Source organism: Gorilla gorilla, chromosome 5 (genome assembly GCF_029281585.2).
Source record: "Gorilla gorilla gorilla isolate KB3781 chromosome 5, NHGRI_mGorGor1-v2.1_pri, whole genome shotgun sequence".
NCBI classification, from domain to species: Eukaryota; Metazoa; Chordata; class Mammalia; order Primates; family Hominidae; genus Gorilla; species Gorilla gorilla.
Window position 1 is genome coordinate 194,842,015 of NC_073229.2, and position 19,713 is coordinate 194,861,727.

Genomic DNA, 19,713 nt, shown 5'->3' on the forward strand with positions numbered 1-19,713 from the left:
GATTGTTGTTATACCTTGTAAGAGTCATGTGATCATACTGTTTTCTACAAAGCTGTATTTTAGATATAATGCCTGAAACCATTTTGGTGTTTGCTTCAGTCAATATTTCATTGTATGCTGCAATGAAAACAGATTAATGATCTGAGAACTCACAGTTGCTCAGGAAATGTGTATTTATTACCTTCCATATATTGAGCAACTCCTGTTTTCTAGGTATTTTGCATACAATGCCTGGAATCCTCACAAAGCTTCAGTTAGGTTTTGTTCCTCTGTTGGAGGTGAGGAGATAAGGAAGCCCCAGCTGAGGGACTTGGCTGAGGTTACACAGCTAGTAAGTGGTAAAAATGAGTGAGTCCTTCAGGTGTAGAAGCTGGTGCCCTATCCACAGGCTGCCAACTCTCTGCAGTAACTTTTTTTTGCTTGTTTTGCAGTTTCTTTCTCATGGACTATCAGGTGGACATTTGTGGGTTCTTAGGTTTTATTGTTAGAGTGGTTTGTTTTTTTTAATTGTAAAAGTATATCTTCAGCTGACTCAGAGGAATAAAATCAGAAAGGGGAGGTCCTTCCTTCCTTTCTCTTCTGCCTCTTTCCCCAAGATAACGACCAGATGAGTGGGTATCTTCTAAGCCCTGTTCTGTCTATCCTCTGGGCATGGCATTTGATCCCATTTTTGGAAAAAAGAAATAATACATTCAATTTTATAGCTTTCCCTTTTTTCAGTCAATGTATCATAACCCTATTTCCATGATTGGGAATCTAGGATACTCTTCTTAGGTGCCCTCACTTACTGAGCTATTCCTGTCATTATGGTCATTTACATGACCTCTAGTTTTTCAAGATCATCAACAGCGCTGCAGGGAACATCCTTGTATGTGTATTTTTTGGATGAGTGCAGGTATTCATGTAGTAGACTTTCCTAGAAGAGGAACTAAAGACTATACATTCTGAGTTTTAATCAGTTGATACCAGATTGCAGTCCAAAGAGAACGGTGCATGAAATGCCCTTTTCTTGCATTTCCCAATCATTAGTGATGCCAATAATGTATGGATTAATTGGAAAGACATCATTCCAATATTATCTCCTATCTAAGAAAGAAGTATCTCTTCATGTATGTAGGTCTTATGTTCCTCAGTAAAGTTTCGTACTTTTTTTCACACAGGGCTTTTATATTTCATAAATATTACTTCCTTAATTCCTTAGTATCATTTCTGTTTTATTACTGGAAGTTTTTCCTAACACTTTAAAAGTTATTGTTGATAATATTTTTCTTATTCCAAGTTTACTGAACTCCTATTACTGCTGATTTAGTTGATTGCATTGAAAGTTCTAGGCATGTAATCATCTGTAAATAGTAATTTTATGTTTTCCTTTCCAACATTTATTTTTCCTATCAGTGCCTAGGACTTTAATGTATATAACTTAAAAAAAAATCATCTCTTACAGTTGTAGCTACATATACAGGAAATCTAACAAATGTATAGCATAATGTATTATACAAAGGCAGACACCCTTGCAGCCACCAACAAGGTCAGGAAACAATTTTGCTGCCTGTCCTAGAAGCCCCTCCTTATGGTCCTATCCAGACACACACTTCTGGCTTCCCTCAAGCAGTAACTATTATCCTGACTCTCACGCACTTAAAGATAATTGAAGTTCCTTGTCCACTCTTTCCAATTTACAGGCCATTTAGTGTGTAGAGCTTCTCATAGTCTGGGGTTTGCTAGTTGGAAATTCATGGTGTAGTTTCCCTATTCTCTGTATTTCCTGCAAATTGGAAGCTGCTGTGTAATTCGTAGATCTATTAATTCATTAGTGGGTTGCAAAATGACATTTTAGTCATTTCATTTCTTTTTCATTTATTAATTTGAATACTTTTATAAAGTGTTGTGCTCCATATAGCAGAATACTTTCCCCTTTTAAGTTTTCAAGATAAAATGAGTTCATATTAATATGTCCAATTCAAAGCTCATAGAGTTTTTATTTTACCAATTGTATATCCAATTCAAATTCAAAGCTTATAGGGTTTTTATTCAACCAATTCTGTATTACACTCTTTCTTCTACACTGAGAATTTTTAATTCTTAAAGACATAGGGGATGAGGAATTAGAATGTCCCATTACTCATTTACTTTACATATTTACTTTATCATTACTTTATCTGTTATATGTGCAATTTTTTTTGAGACACGGTCTCTGTTGCCCAGGCTGGAGTGCAGTGGCACAATCATGGTTTGCTGCAGTCTCAAACTCCTGGGCTCAAGTGATCCACCTCAGCCTCCGGAGTAGCTAGCTAGGACTACAGGTGCACACCAACACACCCAGCTAATTTTTTTTAATTTTTGTAGAGACAAAGTCACTCAACTGTTGCCCAGGCTGGTCTTGAACTCTTAGGCTCAAGCCATCCTCCCACCTCCACCATAACATTCTTAAGAGTAACAAAAACACTATCACCAATATGATTGCCAAAAACACTTGGAACTTTTTTTTTTTTTTTTTTTTTTGCTGTGATATCTGAAATTGCCAAAGGATATTCAGTATCTGAAATAAAAAGGCAAAGCTGAATATGCTGCTCTCTACAGCAGAGGGAGCTGCTGTGGCTGGACAGTATCTGAACCAGGCAGATCTTAAAACTGTGTAAGTGTTGAGAAATGGTGAATGCATGGACTGGCACCGTCTGTGGAGCCATGATTATGTAGGTGAGACTTGCTCATTATCTTGTAGTGTTTTAAAATGTCTTCACATTTCTAAAGGCAACTTGCTTAATGCATTTTTTAATTTAAATTTTTTATGTTGTACAGTTTATTTTAAATATAGTTGCTATTTTTTAACACAGATGCCAAGTCGGTGCTGTGAGATTTTCTTTCTGGTGATTTGGACCAGTTTGTCTCCCTCCTGATATATCCATCCCAAATGGAAAGGCCCTGTAAACTGTTATGATCATCTCCAGAGGTTAACTGGAATATACACCAATGACAGCTTGCCTGGGTACGCCAAAATACCTGCAAGAATGTCCACATCATCTGGTGATGTCCCCAAATAACAGTTTTTACCACAGAAAGATCGTAACATGTTTGCTTTAAAAGCCATTAGCAGTCATAACGTACTTACAGATTCTGCCTATAAGGAATAATACATAATTTTAGATATAAAGGCCCCACTAGTCCAGGTTTCCTTATGCCACTGTGCTTCCTACTACGTGTTGCGACCAGCTCTTGTCACTAGTTGATGACAACTTACTCCAGTAGCCACAGGCTGTGACACCATAGTTATAGGTGATTCTCATAGATTTAGCCATCCCAGGTTCAAAACTAGTATCCTCTAGCTCTTAAGTAGCTGATAACCTCCCCATGGGAGAAACTCCATACTGCAGTTTCCCATATGGTGCTATGTATAACTATCTTATACAATTAATACAAATTGCATATGTATACTTATATAATATGGACTACTAGGACAGAACTTTTTAAATTACAAATAAAATAGCCAAGTAGACAATTACATTAGCAAGTGATGTTACCTATGAAAACGTGAGGATTTATGGTGGCAATGCATTTCAGTTAACAGGGATGTGTTAGGGGACAATGTGAGCCAATGTAGATTAAGGAAATAAGCCTGAGAAATTTATCAGAATTAGCTGTCAGTATTCAAGCACTGATCAACAGCAATGTGTCTTAAGGGCAGGCATCACTGGTGCTTAGAGAACTGGGAATTGTCAACTGTGAGCTGCTAGGGGATGGAAGAAACCTTAGTGTAGTCTTAGGAGCCACTTGCTTAAACAAATGTATCAGAAACATAATAGGCCAAGGGTCAGCCCTTTGAAAACTGACTTCAGGGCCTTCCTTTCCTCAGGCTGCTGCCTCCTAGGCCAGACCCTTAGTTTGGCTTACATTCCATAACCCTTGTATATGCGTTAGGGAACCTGTATACAATGCTGACACGGAAAGGGAAGACTATCGCCTTTTGCCTTTCAGTGTCTCATCTGTAAGCAGGGCCGCTGGCTGACCAAGATCAGTTCTGAAGGTCCAGCCTCTTTAAATTCCAGTTCTGTGATCACAAAGCCACTGTTGTTCCTCATCCTGCCAACTGTGATACTGCTGCTTCAGAATTACTGGGTTTCCTGTTCATCATACTCACCAACCTGAGGTTTGGTACTTCTCAAATATTCTGGGCTTCCAGTACATACTAGAGCCTGTGATAATCAGCTAATGATCAGACAAGTTTGTTGGAGTTTTACCTAAGTATTTTTGTGTTTTAAAAAACTTAAGGTGGGAAATGCTCAGAGTGAGATGGTTTGACTTCATTAGGCATATAACCCATTTGTATTATAAAAAGAAATGCACATGTAAGTAAAAAGACCATTTTAGTTAGTCCCACCATTCGTTGGTAACCAGTGCACTAAGTGTACATCTTTGCAGATTTCTGTGCATACATACAAATATTTTTACAAGAATAGGATCATACCATGAATACCACCTATAATGGTATGTCTGCTGTCAATATAGGTGTTATAATTAAGACTGTGTAGCCTTCCTCTGTGGATGTACCAAAATTTATTTAATTCCCTGTCACTGGACACTTGTTTCACTAATAAGTAGACACTGTGTAAGCAATCTGTCAACATCTCTGCACCTCTATTTTTGGTATAAGTATTTCCTTAGGATAAAATCCCAGAAATGGAATTGCAAGGTATAAAAGATTATTAACATTTTTCAAGGCTTTAAGATGCCTTTACGGTGTATCTGTTACATCCTGCTTCCACACAAATTCTTCTGTATAGCCAGTACCCAAGCTGCAGCTCTCAGCACAGGTGAAGACTGCCAGGATGCCCCAGTCAATGCTCTTGCCCAGTCTGTCAGCCTTCAGGTAGTTTAGGAGCTGAGGCATGACCTGAGAAGAGGGTGACACACAGTTAGAAAGCTGCTTCACAGCAGGGAGTACGAGACCTTCTCAGCCAGGATGATTATAGGGATCTTGGTCTTTCAATCCTCATACTACAAAGCAGGATTATAGACATTATACAATTAACACGTTTAACAATCTAAAACTTCCTTATGACTTCAAAGCCCCTCTCACCTTCTGTTTGGTCTTTTCCATTTGAGAAAGAAGTTCACAAGTGGCTGTTAATGAATTATTTTCATTACTAATATGCCACTCAAAAGGGCTGAGGCTTCTATTTGGGCAACTTTTACTTTGTATCATTGCAGATGTTGTTACTCTTGACTGAAGAAACACTAATTACTAATAATGAATACAGAAAGGACATCTATCAATGTAGTTATAGAGACCAGAGAGGAATCTTAGAAGTAGTCTAACTGAAAGAGTGAATAGGCAGAATAGCCACCCTGATATGGAATCACTTTATACAAATCCTGTCACCTCAATTTGGACATTGAGAGCTGTGGCACTAAGAACCAAGCAGAGTTTTGTGTATGGTCCTCATAATTCCTTTTTTACCCAAAGAAACAAACCAATATTAGCTATGACTTTGGTAAGGTTAGTGAATCCATAGCTCAAGAGCATTTCCACCCTACCCAAATGGATTTTGATGCTAACAAATCCTTTTGGGCAGGGGAGGACATTTATCTTTAATGCTTATATCCATTTGTTCTAACAAATCCACAAACCAAGATTAGACAGTAAAGACTCCTCTCATAAAGTATATAGTCAAAGACTTTAATTACTGGAACAAGAAAGGAAGGTATAAATTATTTAAAATAACAAAAGTTAACAGAGGCACTAATAATAATGACATAACCACACTGGAGGTGGAGAGCAGTGTAGATATCCTCATCATCACAGAAGTCAGTCAACAGACCATGTCTGAAAACTAGGAAACAGAAAAAAACAAGACAGTTCCTTCCAGGGAACTAGCCCCAAGGTGAGGCAGGAAACTGATGATTTTCATTATAGGGTACCCTTCCGTACTGCCATGTTGACCCATGTGCACAAATTACCTTGGTGAAGTTTTTAATGTTTAAAAACAATCATGGTGATTACACACTAAATGGTCCTTATTTAAGGTCATACCTGGAATTCCAATATTCTCTTGGCACCACAGGGGCAATCTGGAATATCCTTTTCTTGAGGAATATTTTCACCAGAAATCCAGATGGGGGCAATACCTCTGCCATATCTAAGAATCTAAAATCAATGAAGATCATGTTCAAATAATCAATACTTTACCTATAAGTTTCCAATGGTAACATGCTATCTACTCCATGAATGTTCCTACTCTTGATGTAGCACTGACCCAAAAGGCATGTCACAGTTCCCCCATCAGACCTGGCTGTGCCAGTGTGCCATTAATGCCTTCTCAATCACCTCAAAGTGATTATTTCAGTTTATCTGACTCAGAGGGCATCAAAATATATTTCCCAGATGATGCTTTTACTACCTAATGTTGGCATCTTCATATTGTGAAGGGACTAAGAATGAGCCTCTGCTCTGATTGCAGAATTCTGCCCAGAGTCTGTGCCTACCTTCATAGTTAAAAAATTTTAGGAAGGACAAATACCAAGTGAAACATGGTGCTTTGAAAACTACTACAAACATAAGTAAATTTCACTGTAATAAGCTTCCTACAGCAACTGAGTGGTTTTCTGTATTTTGTCTAAAAGCACATGCATTGCTAAAAACTGCCTTAGTGTTTAAGACCTAGATCTATTCTTCCTGTGTATTTATTTGAACCAGTGACTGGTTTATGGGAATTTAGTTTTCTTTCGTGATTTACGTTTATGGTAGGGGAGGTTAAGGAGAAAATGTTAACATGTCATGTTTTACAAGCCAAAGTTACCTGTTAGAAATGGGCAAAAATAACCTTTTTTCTTTCTGGCGGGGGGTCCAATGGTGCCTAAACCTCATGTACCTTAGGCAACATCTCATTCATCTCCCATCCCTGATGCTTGCTTTAGAAAATGAACCCTGTATGATGAACAGTATAATAACCTTTAGTCTTTTAGTAACTATTAAATGGATCAGCACTGCAAAACACCTTTCTACATGGCCCATCTGTGTGAGGAACTCCTCTAACAAGATAACAAAAGCCTGCTTTTATAGGCTCCTAAGGAACAGACTAATGTTACCATGAAGTTATTTCTTACAGATAATACTCATAAAACATGGCCTGAAGAGAACACGATGAGGAGCTATGAGCTCCACTTTACCTGTTCTGGTTCAAGGGCTATCTGAGTTTTAAACTTCTGAAAAATTTTATCTTCCCTGGATTCATGTTTTGCCATGGAATCCAGTTCTTCCTCAAGTGCTTCACCTGAAAAATCAACGTAACTATTATGAAAAACAGGAGTAATCCCCACAACTTGACAATTCACACATGGAGAGGGGACCCACTTTTAATCAGATAGCTTTCCCTATTTATTCACTCATTCAAGTTGGACCATCTGAATTTCCAGGTACTCCATGCAACTCTATTATACGGACTTCCACTTAGTGCATCTCCTTAAAGCTTCAAAATAACAGAATGGTCAAGGGCTTAGGACTGCCCAGCACATCACAGGACACCCAACAAATGTGAGCCCTTCTTATCATTAGTATCCTCAGCTGGTAGGCTCACTCACTCAGTCATCAAGTGTTCATTTCTGGCCTGGAGCAGTGGCTCAAGCCTGTAATCCCAGTACTTTGGGAGGCCGAGGCGGGCAGATCACCTGAGGTCAGGAGTTCAAGACCAGCCTGGCCAACATGGTGAAATCCCGTCTCTACTAAAAATATAAAAATTAGCCAGACTTGGTGGTAGGTGCCTGTAATCCCAGCTACTCGGGAGGCTGAGGCAGGAGAGTCACTTGAACCTGGGAGGCAGAGGCTGCAGTGAACCGAGATGGTGCCATTGCACTCCAGCCTGGGCGACAGAGTGAGACTCCATCTCAAAAAAAAAAATGTTCATTTCCTTCTCCACATTCCTTCCTGGGATTACAGCCACCCTAAGCCACTGTTGTCCCCAACAGACCCGTGTCTCTAAGTATAACCATTAGTCTTTGTAATGTACGTTAAAATAGAACTGATATACCTTGGGTCAGAGAAGCTAAAATAACTGCTTTGATGAAACTGGAAAGGCACTGATGGTGTTCACTTGCACCATCAGGTCTGATGGAGGAAGTGTAGGATGCCTTCAGATTGATGTTCCATCAAGTACACGTGGAAAGTTTCAGTATAACTGTTAGGACACTGTAAACGCTGTTCCCTCAGGCCCTGCTGCCTCCTGCCAAGTCTCAGGTAAGACACAGCTACCTCCAGGAAGCATTTTTCAATTCTCCTTTTATTTTAGAAAATTTTGGACATACAGAAAAGTGGAAATACTATAATGAACCACCACATATCATTAATCAGCTTCAACACTATCAAGTCCAGTGTTTCCTTTCTCTGCCACTTCCAACTCCATTACTCTGAAGTAAATTCCACACATATCACTTCATTCATAATTAAGTTATGTACCCCTCGAAGGCAAACTCTTTCCTTTTATTTACCAATTTGAAAATGAGTCTGTTCCCAAGTATCCTATAAAGATGATTACTGAGTTTTTTTAAAGTATCACTTTGAACCCATTAAACATATCTGATGCAGTTAGCGTCCTTGTGGATGTTCAAACTGTCCATCTTTTGCAAGCAGGAGCCTTTTCATGTTGCTTGAGTTCTGACATGGCCCTAGTAATCCTTATCCTTAATCTTTGATATGACCATGTTCCCACATTATACGAACATTTCCTGACCTAGTTCTGGAATCAACCACCTCTCCAAAGAGCCTGGAGTTCCTTTTAGAGAGAAATGGTACGTAGACACAATCAACATTATCTTCCTCCTACGCCCAACATCTCAGTTCTCAGTAACACCAACATAATTACTCGTTTCCTTTTCCTGCCAATACACACACAACCATCTCAAAATAAAAGCAACAGTCTAGTAATAACATGTTTATTCAAAATACTAACACTGTTACGTTCTTTTCATTCTCAGGGTATATTCTACTAGAGATGTACTGTCCTATGTTTTGAAGTCACCTAGAAGAGTTCTTAGTGTGGTTAGATGGCTACATCAAGAGTTTTTTACTTTTGATGATTAGGGACTGCTTTTTAAAACTTACTTTACTCCATAATCTTAAAATACTCATACAGTTCCACAGTCACATTTACACCAACAAGGCATATTTGAAGTCCAGCTTTCATCCTTGATCCTCCTACTCTAGGCTCTCCTGTCTCCTAAAGGTAAGCATTTTCATTATCTATCATTTTTATCGTATAGGTATGAACACACGTGCGGCCCCTTCCAGGCAGTCTTCAGTGATGTCACATGTGTTCCCATGGCACCTGTATTGTACTCTTATCAGTCATTACATGGGCTTTAACTTCCCCAGATATTATTTGGGCTCCTCCATAAGACTGTGAGCATCTGACCACTGGAGTGTTGCTTCCCATTATATCCTTGTTATCAAGCACAAGGTCAGGCACAGAGTAAGACTCAAACATGTTTTGGAATGTATGACTGGTATGAACTACAAACCAGTAAGCTGATGTTTTCATTTTGAGTCTATAAATCTAATTTTGTGGTGGTTTTGTGTATGGCTCAAGGCTCAAATTGTAAAATTTAATATTATGTGACCAAAGAAAGTTATACCCAGAACCTCAATTTCCTCACCTTCAAAATGGGGCAGTTTCTCACTCACTGGTCTGCTGTCACGATTTTAATGAGCTCATGCACAAACAGCCCTTTATATAAGGTAAGTGCTGGATAAATGTTGGCTACTATAATAAAATAAGCCTCTAAGATACTTGGTCAGCACAAGTACTACCCAAGAGTATGCACTGTAAGTAAACTGACAAAATTGTGTATCTAAAACTGGCCAGATGAAAAAGAAACTTGTAAGGGGCCCTTCTGCATGCCCAACACTGTGCTAGGCACTCACACTATCCCGACCCGAGAAACAGATCTGCGACCCAGAGGAACTTACCAAGCCTCCATCATCTTGTGCAGCCCTACTCATGGGACCATCTGGATACCCACCCTTGTCTTTACAGGGAGCAGAACACACCTCTTATGTGTCAGAAAAGAAAGTCCAGGAAGTATATTTTTACCTGAGGCAATATCTGAAAATTGTATGCTACAGCCTCCAAAGTGAGTCTTCCTCTCAGTACCTCTCTTCTAGGCACATGGAGCCCTTTCTTCCAAGCATTATGTTTAACCACTTAATGAATGAAGTCCTGAAACTGCTTACCCATGCTCCCTATAATCTCTGAGTAATCTTCCTTTTCCACAACCTCAGGCATAATCTCATCTTCTGTTTCTATTACAATTTCAAATTCTGGAAAAAGGAAGTTGTGGTCTGGAATTATATGGTCCAGATGATCTGCAACAAAAAGGACAGCACTATTAGTAATCATTTAGTTTTGAAGACAGTCTATTGCTGTCTCTAAAGTACTATATTCCCTATAGTTCTGGCATTTTAGATAAAGGGTCATAAATTAAATGCCTATGTGGTGACATTATTCAGCGATTCAGACTTCACAGCCTTTTTTTTTTTACAAAGTTGTTCCAGGCATGAAAAATTTTGAAGTACTATACCTTTCCTAATTTTACCTTTAAAGTTGTCCTGGAAATATCTGGGTTGACAAAGGCGATGAAACTGAACTGAGACTTAAAAAAAAGATTACCCACCTGGTTGTGCACAAGCCTGCTTATGTCCCAGTCTCCAGTCTAGGGTCTGATGCTCCTTGCTGCAGTAATATGCTTTGTGGCATCTGGAGCACGTTTTGGGGCCTAAACAGCCACAAACCCTGCAGAGATGAGCACCAGACTTAAGCTGGAGACACACTGATTCTCCTGTTTCTGGGGGAGGATTCTCAGAAGGTGGCTCATATGAGTAAAAATCGTTTTTCCTGGGTAGTTGATTCCTAAAAACTAAAAAAGAATGCAGAGAAAAGTTTTATCTTCAAACAAAACAGCAATTCACATATTTCATCCTCTGCACGTAAAACTGAAAATACTCAACAACAAAAAAAAAGAAATGAAAGTTTTTGCTTTCAGGAATAAGCTTTTAAAATCCAGAAACTAGATTTCGTCCTGTACACTCAACTGAGTTGCCTCCTAGAGGTGGTTTGAGTTAATCAAATTAATAAGACTGATCGTTAAGAACGACTGCCAAAAGTACGAAAAAGCTACTGGGATCCATCTTTCCAAGACAATTTCTATTATCTGAATTAACACCATACCTGGTACCCACTGATTAAAAGCTGGGGGTTACCAATGCGCGTGGGCACAGTTAGAAGCTTATGTAGTAAAAATGAGCACATCCTGGAAGGGCCCGGGAGAAGGTGCTCCTGGGGCAGCGCGGAGAGGGAGCTCTGAGGATGGGGAGGCAGCGGTGCTTGCCGCCGTCCCCCTCGTCGCTCTCGGAATTAACGCCGCGCACGCGTCGGAGGCATGGCCCCGTCCCGACCCCGTTTGGCGGCTCACCCCGCAGGCCGGCACAGCACGGCTGCTCGCCGCAGCAGAAGAGGAAGATGCAGCGGTGGAAGGCGTCCGGGCGGCCGGGCAGCGGCGCGTACACCTGCAGCAGGAAGGAGAGCGGGCGGCCGCACAGCTCGCAGGCCAGGGCCTGGGGGCCCGGCAGCCCGGCCGCGCCCAGCCACGCCGGCCGCCCGCCCACCTTGCTGGGGAACTGCTCGCTGCGCAGTCGCCACGCCGGCGCCGACTCGGCGAAGCCCAGCTCCACAGGTCTGGCCCCAGCGGCAGCCATGCGAGGCGCGGGCTGGCGTGGGGCGCAGCCCACAGCTGGGTCGGAAGGCGGAAATCGGGCGCCGGGCCGGAAGGCAAGAGGCGGGCACCTTTCCGGAGGACAGGAGGCGGAAACGCGACTGACGAGAGCGGTTGCAGGACCAATGCGAAGGAACGGGGCAGAGGAAACCTCTCGGCATTAGCCCCGCCCCTGGCGCCTCTGCCTCTGAGCCGCTTTCCTGGTGCCTCCGGGTGCTCTGGGATGGTTCTGGTCTTTGGGAGAGTCGCAGCTGGTGACGGCGCTCCGCTCACCTCTGCACATGTCTTGCTGTGGGCCTGCGGGTGGCCGCCAGGGAGGCAGCGCCCTCCCTCAAACCTTCCCTGCTGGTGTCCACCTCAGGGTGTGGGAAACCTGTGCGCTGGCCAAGTGCTAACCAAGAGTAGGCAGTGAGAGATAAATGAAGGTTGAACAGATAAAGTGAGGACCCTACAGCGGAAACCAAGAATCCTGTGTGCCTGAGAGTAATGAAGAAGCCTATGCAGAAGAGTCTTTTCTGTCAGTCTTAATGTCTCTGTTTTAATGTTAGTGCTGGCTTGCTGTGCCTGAATTCCAAGGGAGGAGTGTATAATGAGGCATGGCCAACCCCCACTTCCCATCATTGCCTGAACTAGTTTTTCAGGTTAACTTCAGAATGCCCTTGGGCAAGCAGAGGGTCCATCAGTCGGTTGGAGGGCTTAGAATTTTACTGTTGGTTTGCAAAGGTCTGAAAGAAACACGTACCATCTGTTCTTTTTAAGGAGTTCTACTTAGGAGGTTTCATTTACATAACAAGACCGTGGTTGTCAGCCAGGTCTCCACCCGCATAACCTGTTATGCCACAATCCAAACCCCCATTCTGTAACCTCAAGATGGTATATAAGTTTCTGAACCCCATTTGGGGCTTCAGCAAAATCCCTCTGGTTCTCCCCCATGTGCATGTTAATAAATTTGTATGCCCTTTCTCCAATTAATGTGCCTTTTGTCAGTTGACTTTTCAGTGAACCTTCAGAGGACAAAAAGGAAGCTTTCCCTTGGCTACTACAGTGGTTTAATGGAAGTAAAGTCATCAACAACATTTATTTTTGACAAAATCAGTTTAGTTGGCAGTATATTTGTTTTGTTTTTGTTTTATTTGAGATGGAGTCTCGCTCTGTCGCCCAGGCTGGAGAGCAATGGCGCGATCTCGGCTCACTGCAACCTCCGCCTCCCGAGTTCAAGCATTCTCCTGCCTCAGCCTCCCGAGCAGCTGGGTAGCAGTATATTTGTAATGGTACATAAAATAATGTCTGTTTTTAAATAAACATTTACATTGTAAACCAAAAGTTAACTCTCCATCAATTTTTTTTTCTTTTTTGAGATGGCATCTTGCTCTGTCACCCAGGCTGGAGGAGTGCAGTGGCATGATCTCAGCTCACTGCAACCTTCGCCTCCCGGGCAAGCGATCCTCTTGCCTCAGCCTCCTGAGCAGCTGGAATTATAGGTGTGTGCCAATACACCCAGCTAATTTTCGTATCTTTGGTAGAGACAGAGTTTCACCATGTTGGCCAGGCTTGTCTCGAATTCCTGACCTCAGTTGATCTGTCCGCCTCAGCTTCCCAAAGTTCTGGGATTACAGGCATGAGCCACCGCATCCGGCATCCATGAATTTAGAAAGTTTATTTCACCAAGGTTAAGGTTGCACCCGTGACACAGCCTCAGAAGGCCCTGATAACCAGGTGCCCTTGGTGGTCAGGGTACAGCTTGCTTTTATACATGTTAGGGAGACATGAGACATCGATCAGTATGTGTAAGATGTACTTTAGTCAGGTAAAGCAGGACTTGAGGTGAGGGCTTACAGGTCATGAGTAGATAAGAGGCAAAAGATTGCATTTTTTTGAGTCCTTGATCAGCCTTCCGCTGAATACACAATTTAGTCTGGCTCAGTTAATTATCATTTTTACATAAACAATAGGGGAGGGGAAGCAATTAGATATGCATTTGTCTCAGGTGCGCCTTAAAGGGATAACTTTGAGTTCTGCCTGTCCTTTATCCACAAGGAATTTCCTTGTGGGCAAATTTTAAGGGAGGTAGGTAGCCTCTTATCTTGGCAGCTATCTTATTTAGGAATAGAATGGGAGGCAGGTTTGCCTGACATAGTTCCCAGCTTGACTTTACTCTTTGGTTTAGTGATTTTGTGGTCCTGAGTTTTATTTTCCTTTCACAGAAATTATACCGTAAAAGTAATTGAAGAAAATCACTTATTTCCCCTTCCCTCAACTAGGCCTTGACCATTTTAAATAAAATCAGGATTTGTTGAAGGTCAGTTGAAACTTAACTCTGAATCTGTATGTCCCTGGGGTCTTTTCCAGTGAGAGATCTCTAAGCATCATTCCAAGCTTTTCTATACTAACTGGCCTATTTGTATGTTTCTTATTTTAGGATTCCTTTTGTTCATGTGTATTTTTATTAGGCAATCACCCATTTCCTGTAGGTTTCCAGGTTAATAGATTTCTCTTATTGGAATTTTAATTTATCCTCTCTAGTTTTCTACATATTTTTTTTTTCTTTGAGATGAGGTCTCATATGTTGCCCAGGTTGGCCTCAAACTCCTGGGCTTAAGCAATCCTCCCACCTTGGCCTCCCAAAGAGCTGGGATTATAGGTGTGAATTACTGTACCCAGCCTAGAATCCTTAGTCCTATATACTTTCGCTGGTTTTTTCATTGCCAACCTGAAATAATAAAAAGGGTCAGAATCCTATAAACCAAAAATAAAATAAGGCCCCCCAACCCTCTGAATGGACTTCCTCCTCTGACACAGATCTTTTACAATTTAACCTGTATGAACCCCAAAAATTGGAGACAGGTCTCAGTTAATTTAGAAAATTTATCTTGCCAAGGTCAAGGACGCACGATCGTGACAGCCTCAGGAGGTCCTGACGACATGTGCCTAAGATAGTCAGAGCACAGGGTGGTTTTATACATTCTAGGGAGATATAAGACATCAATCAACATATGTAAAATGAATATTGGTCAGGAAAGGTGGGACAACTCAAAGAAAAAATGGGACAACTCGAAGTGGGGAGGGGCTTCCAGGTCACAGGTAGGTGAGAGACAAATGGTTGCATTCTTTTGAGTTTCTGATTCACCTTTCTAAAAGAGGCAGTCAGACATGCATTTATCTCAGTGAGCAGAGGGATGACTGAATGGAATGGGAAGCAGGTTTGCCCTAAGCAGTTCCCAGCTTGACTTTTCCCATTAGCTTAGTGATTATGGGATTCCAAGGTAATTTCCTTTCACATTTCCCCCCTTTTCTTTTTTAAAATAGTTTGGAGAAAGCATTTTTGAAGAAAATAAGTTTCTGTTCCCAGGTTTTATCTGCTCTCTCATGGCTAGGGTGGTTTTTTCCTAGAAGGGTAGGTCCTGAGTTATTAGGAAAGCTCATTTTTAGAAGGTTGTGAAGTCTAATGTCCTATGAAGAGAAAATTTGGGGAGGAAGGGAGAACAATAAGAACAATCTTGGAAAATTGATCTAGGCCACATTACTCTGAAGTCCATACATCAGTAAGCAGATATGAAAGTGGCTTATGTATGTAAATAGGTTCCCATTATTTTCTTCTGAAGTTTAAGTTGTCTACTTCAGTTCACAGGGCTTCACAAAAGTTAGTTTTAAGTGACTTAGTTTAGTGACAGCTTAGTTTTAAGTGAATCCAAATTAGGAAAAATGGGGAAAAAAAGAAGGAAAAAAATTGAAAACATTATTTTGAAGACTTGTAGCCCAAAAAATTAGAATTTGGTCCAAACTGTAGAAAATGATAAAAATTGAAAAACATTAGGCAAGACTAGAATCTAACAACTGGTGGACTATAGTTTTCCAGTCTCTAGTTTCCCATTTATACTAAAGACAAATCATGATAGGTTTGCCTTATTATACTTGGCCGAATTATTTGTATACAGTGCAGCAAGAATAATTATTTTTTAACATTGGCTTTTAAATTGGCTTTGATGGAACTTTGTTCCATAGAGGGTATTTCAGATAAGACTTTTTAAAAGCTGAGCCCAGCCATGGATTTGTGCCATCAAATACCTGTGAGTTGGGTGATCCTCTCCTCTTGAGGTTCCAAGATAAACTTGAGGCTCCTGGGCCTGTCAGAAAGTGACATTCTTTACTTACCACAGGTCAGGAACCCTGTACAGGAGCTGTGTAGACAAAGTTATGAGGGCGATTTTTCCAAGGGGGTTTAATTGGCTCCAGAAGTCAAGTAAAAGCATTGGTAAACAACCAGTTTCCCCAGTTGTGTCCTGTTACAAATGAAAACAGATTCTTAATGCACTTATGCAAATAACTGTATTGTCATAAGTTAAGAATACTTATAGTTTCCAAATTCTGGAGAAATCGGGTAGAGAGAACCAAATGTGCTCCAAATTTTGTTCATAGGAGTATATGTTACTCAATTGTTAAAAGCTGTAGATAGCCTGACCAACATGGTGAAACCCTGTCTCTATTAAAAATACAAAAAATAGCCAGGCATGGTGGCGCGCACCTGTACTCCCAGCTACTTGGGAGGCTGAGGCAGGAGAATCACTTGAACTTGGGAGGTGGAGGTTGCAGTGAGCCGAGATCGCACCGCTGCACTCCAGCCTGGGCAACAGAGCAAGACTCCATCTCCAAAAAAAATTATTTGTTTTTATCAATCTTTCTTAAATGTATAGCTCACATTTATTTCAATGTTTAAAATGAGAAATATTTGGGGTCTTTATTTAGACGTTTGTTGATGTTTTTGTGACCAGAAATATGTTACAAGAACTTAACTCTTGTTTATATCAATCATCTCATGGCAAATTGGTTTTATTACCAGTAGTGTTGCTTAAAGTCACAGTTTCCAAGAATCTATCCATGATAAATGAGGACTTACTGGACTTAATAGTACTGAATTGTACACATAAAAATGGTTAAGATGATAAATTTTATGTTATGTGTATTTTACCACAATTTTTAAAAATGAAAAAAAGAAATCCTGGGGAATGATATGTTCAAAGAAGGCTTTGAAAAGCTCTGATATATTCCAGAAATCTAGACAGCTACACAGGGGCAGGGCTTTGTGCATGGCCATGAAAGACCTGAGGCAGCTGTAATGTTTTACATCTGACTCTGGGGTTCTGTGCAATCAGAAAGTGAAGGCTAAAGCAGACTTGGACTGCCAGAGTGTTGAGGATATGTCCCAGCACATACAAAGCCACTCTACAAAGGCTGGGAGACATAGGTTCAAGGCATTTAAGGAAATCTCTATCTAATCATTAGCTGACCACTCAGCACACTAGGCAAAGACTGAAAGACACACGACAAAGAATACAGACTTCATAGAATTAGTCAGGGAAAGTCACTAAAAAATTCAACAGCAACAACAACAAAACCCTTGAGAGGGAAGGGTCTGGCTTACAGTTACCACATCCTAGTCTTTAAAATATTCAGTTTTGAGCAAAAATATGAGATACACAAAGAAACAAAAGCCCATGCAGAGGAAATTCTGAGACCAGCTCGATCAGGGAGACCCTAACCCAGCAGCACTAGGGGATATTAAAAACACACACACACTAATATAGAGGTGTGAAGTGGGAAATCAGGGGTCTCACAGCCTTCAGTGCTGAGAGCTCCAAACAGAGATTTACCCACATATTTATTAACAGCAAGCCAGTCATTGGTATTGTTTCTATAGATATTAAGTTAACTAAAAGTATCCCTTATGGGAAACGAAGGGATGTGCCGAATTAAAGGAATAGGTTGGGCTAGTTAACTGCAACAGGAGCATGTCCTTAAGGCACAGATCGTTCATGCTATTGTTTGTGGCTTAAGAATGCCTTTAGGCCGGGCGCGGTGGCTCACGCCTGTAATCCCAGCACTTTGGGAGGCCGAGGCGGGCGGATCATGAGGTCAGGAGATCGAGACCATCCTGGCTAACACGGTGAAACCCCGTCTCTACTAAAAATACAAAAAATTAGCCGGGCGTGGTAGTGGGCGCCTGTAGTCCCAGCTGCTCGGGAGGCTGAGGCAGGAGAATGGCGTGAACCCGGGAGGTGGAGCTTGCAGTGAGCCGAGATCGCGCCACTGCACTCCAGCCTGGGCGACAAAGCAAGACTCCATCTCAAAAAAAAAAAAAAAAAAAAAAAAAGAATGCCTTTAAGCAGTTTTCCGCCCTGGGCGGACCAGGTGTTCCTTGCCCTCATTCCGGTAAACCCAGAACCTTCCAGCGTGGGTGTTATGGCCATCATGAACATGTCACAGTGCTGCAGAGATTTTGTTTATGGCCAGTTTTGGGGCCAGTTTATGGCCAGATTTTGGGGGGCTTGTTCCCAACAGGAAAATAAAGCAGTCAATGGAAATTGTCCATGAGGAGGCCCAGATGTTATCCTTCCTAGGCAAAGATTTTAAATTAGCTATTATAAATATGTTCAGAGAACTAAAGGAAACCATTTCTAAAGAACTAAAGGAATGTATAAGAATATCTCACCAAATAGAGAATACTAATGAAGAGATAAGAATTAGAAGAACCAAGTAAGAAATGCTAGAGTTGAAAATTACAAAACTGAAATACAAAATTTGCTAGAGGCACTCAACAGCAGATTAGAGATTGCAAAAGAAAGAAACAGCAAACTTGATGATAGGTACATTGAGATTACCCAATCAGAGGAGCAGAAAGAAAAAAGAATAAAGAAAAATGAACAGAGCCTTAGAAATCTGTGGGATACCATCAAACAAATCTGGAAGTCCCAGAGGAGAGAACAAGGGGGAAAAAAGGCAGAAAGGCTATTTGGGGAAATAATAGCCAAAATTTTCCATTAAGCTTTTCATTTGATTAAAATTTATATATTTTAAAAAGTTTAAGTGTATCCTACTCATACTTTTTAAAGAGGTCCATACCTAGACACATCATAGTCAAACTGCCAAAAAAGAGAGAGAGAATCCTGAAAGCACCAAGAGAAAAACAATTCATCTTGTATAAGAGATCATCAGTAAGATTAACAGCTGGCTTCTTGTCAAAAACTCACAGAGAACAAAATGCTGCAGAATGACATATTTGGGAAGGCAGTGGGGTGGAGAAGCATGCCAACTAAGAATTGTATATCCAGCTAAACTAGCCTTCAAAAACCAAAGAAGAAAAATAAAAAAAAATCAGATATTCCCAAATTAATAATAAACAAATAACACTGAGATAATCTGTCATTCATAGATCTGCCTTATGAGAAATACTAAAGGGCCTCCTCTTTCAGGCTGAAATAAAAGAACATTACACATAACTTGAATCTACAGAAGAAAAAAGAGCACTGTTAAAAGTAACTACATAGGTATATAAAAACGATAGTATAAATGTATTTTTGCTTGCTTGTAACTCATTCTCTCTGATTTAAAGGACAACTGCAGGAAACAATACCAATAAAAATGTTTTGACAATGTTATATGAAAATTTAATTTGCATGATGTTAATACCACAAATAAGAGGGATGGGAATAGAGCTATATTGGAGTAAAGTTTTTGTGTATGATTGGAATTAAGTTGGTATTAATCTGAACTAGATTGTTTTAAATTAAGATGATAACTGAAATTAAATGTTAATTGAAAGGCAGTCACTAAGAAAATAGAGTAAAAGAAACAAAGAAATAAAATGGCACATAAAAATATCTAACAGTAAAGAAAGCAATAATGGAGAGCAAAATGACTTGAAACATACAGAAAATAAAGAGCAAAATGACAGGCACAAATCCTACCATATCAGTAATTAAATGTAAACGAATTAAACATTCTAATAAAAAAGGCAGAGATTGGCAAAATGGCTTAAAACACAAAACACAGACAGAAACAACAACCATTCTCCAATTATATGAGGAGACCTGCTTTACATTCAGGAAAACAAATAGGTTGAAAGAAAGGGGATGGAAATAAATATACTCTGCAAACAGTACCCAAAGACAGCTGAAGTGG

General features: G+C 40.6%; 1 protein-coding gene across 3 annotated transcripts; it reads right to left on the bottom strand.

The window, feature by feature from the left end:
• Positions 1-1,954: 1,954 nt before the first annotated feature.
• On the bottom strand, positions 1,955-12,111 carry PDCD2 (programmed cell death 2). 3 transcript variants are annotated; one of them, XM_004044989.5, is made up of 6 exons: positions 11,458-12,111; positions 10,660-10,902; positions 10,220-10,351; positions 7,165-7,268; positions 6,029-6,142; positions 1,955-4,888 (listed from the first exon to the last, which is right to left on the bottom strand). In XM_004044989.5, exons 1-6 carry the CDS (start codon positions 11,738-11,740, stop codon positions 4,730-4,732), a joined length of 1,035 nt encoding a protein of 344 aa, XP_004045037.2. In that variant the 5' UTR covers positions 11,741-12,111; the 3' UTR covers positions 1,955-4,729. The 3 variants fall into 3 exon arrangements, with proteins under 3 accessions (XP_004045037.2, XP_004045038.2, XP_063564087.1); XM_004044990.5 differs by lacking the exon at positions 1,955-4,888 and adding an exon at positions 5,661-5,828 and having other exon boundaries at positions 11,458-11,818; XM_063708017.1 differs by lacking the exons at positions 1,955-4,888; positions 7,165-7,268 and having other exon boundaries at positions 11,458-11,819.
• Positions 12,112-19,713: the final 7,602 nt, after the last annotated feature.

Bases quoted from the DNA above. Each gene is read 5' to 3' on its own strand.
- PDCD2 (XM_004044989.5), bottom strand. From the start codon at position 11,740: ATGGCTGCCGCTGGGGCCAGACCTGTGGAGCTGGGCTTCGCCGAGTCG. The intron at 10,352-10,659 runs GTGGGTAATCTT...TTTTTGTTGCAG, and splicing joins GCAGGCTTGTGCACAACCAG to ATCATCTGGACCATATAATT. The intron at 6,143-7,164 runs GTAAAGTGGAGC...CATTGATTTTAG, and splicing joins TAGCCCTTGAACCAGAACAG to ATTCTTAGATATGGCAGAGG.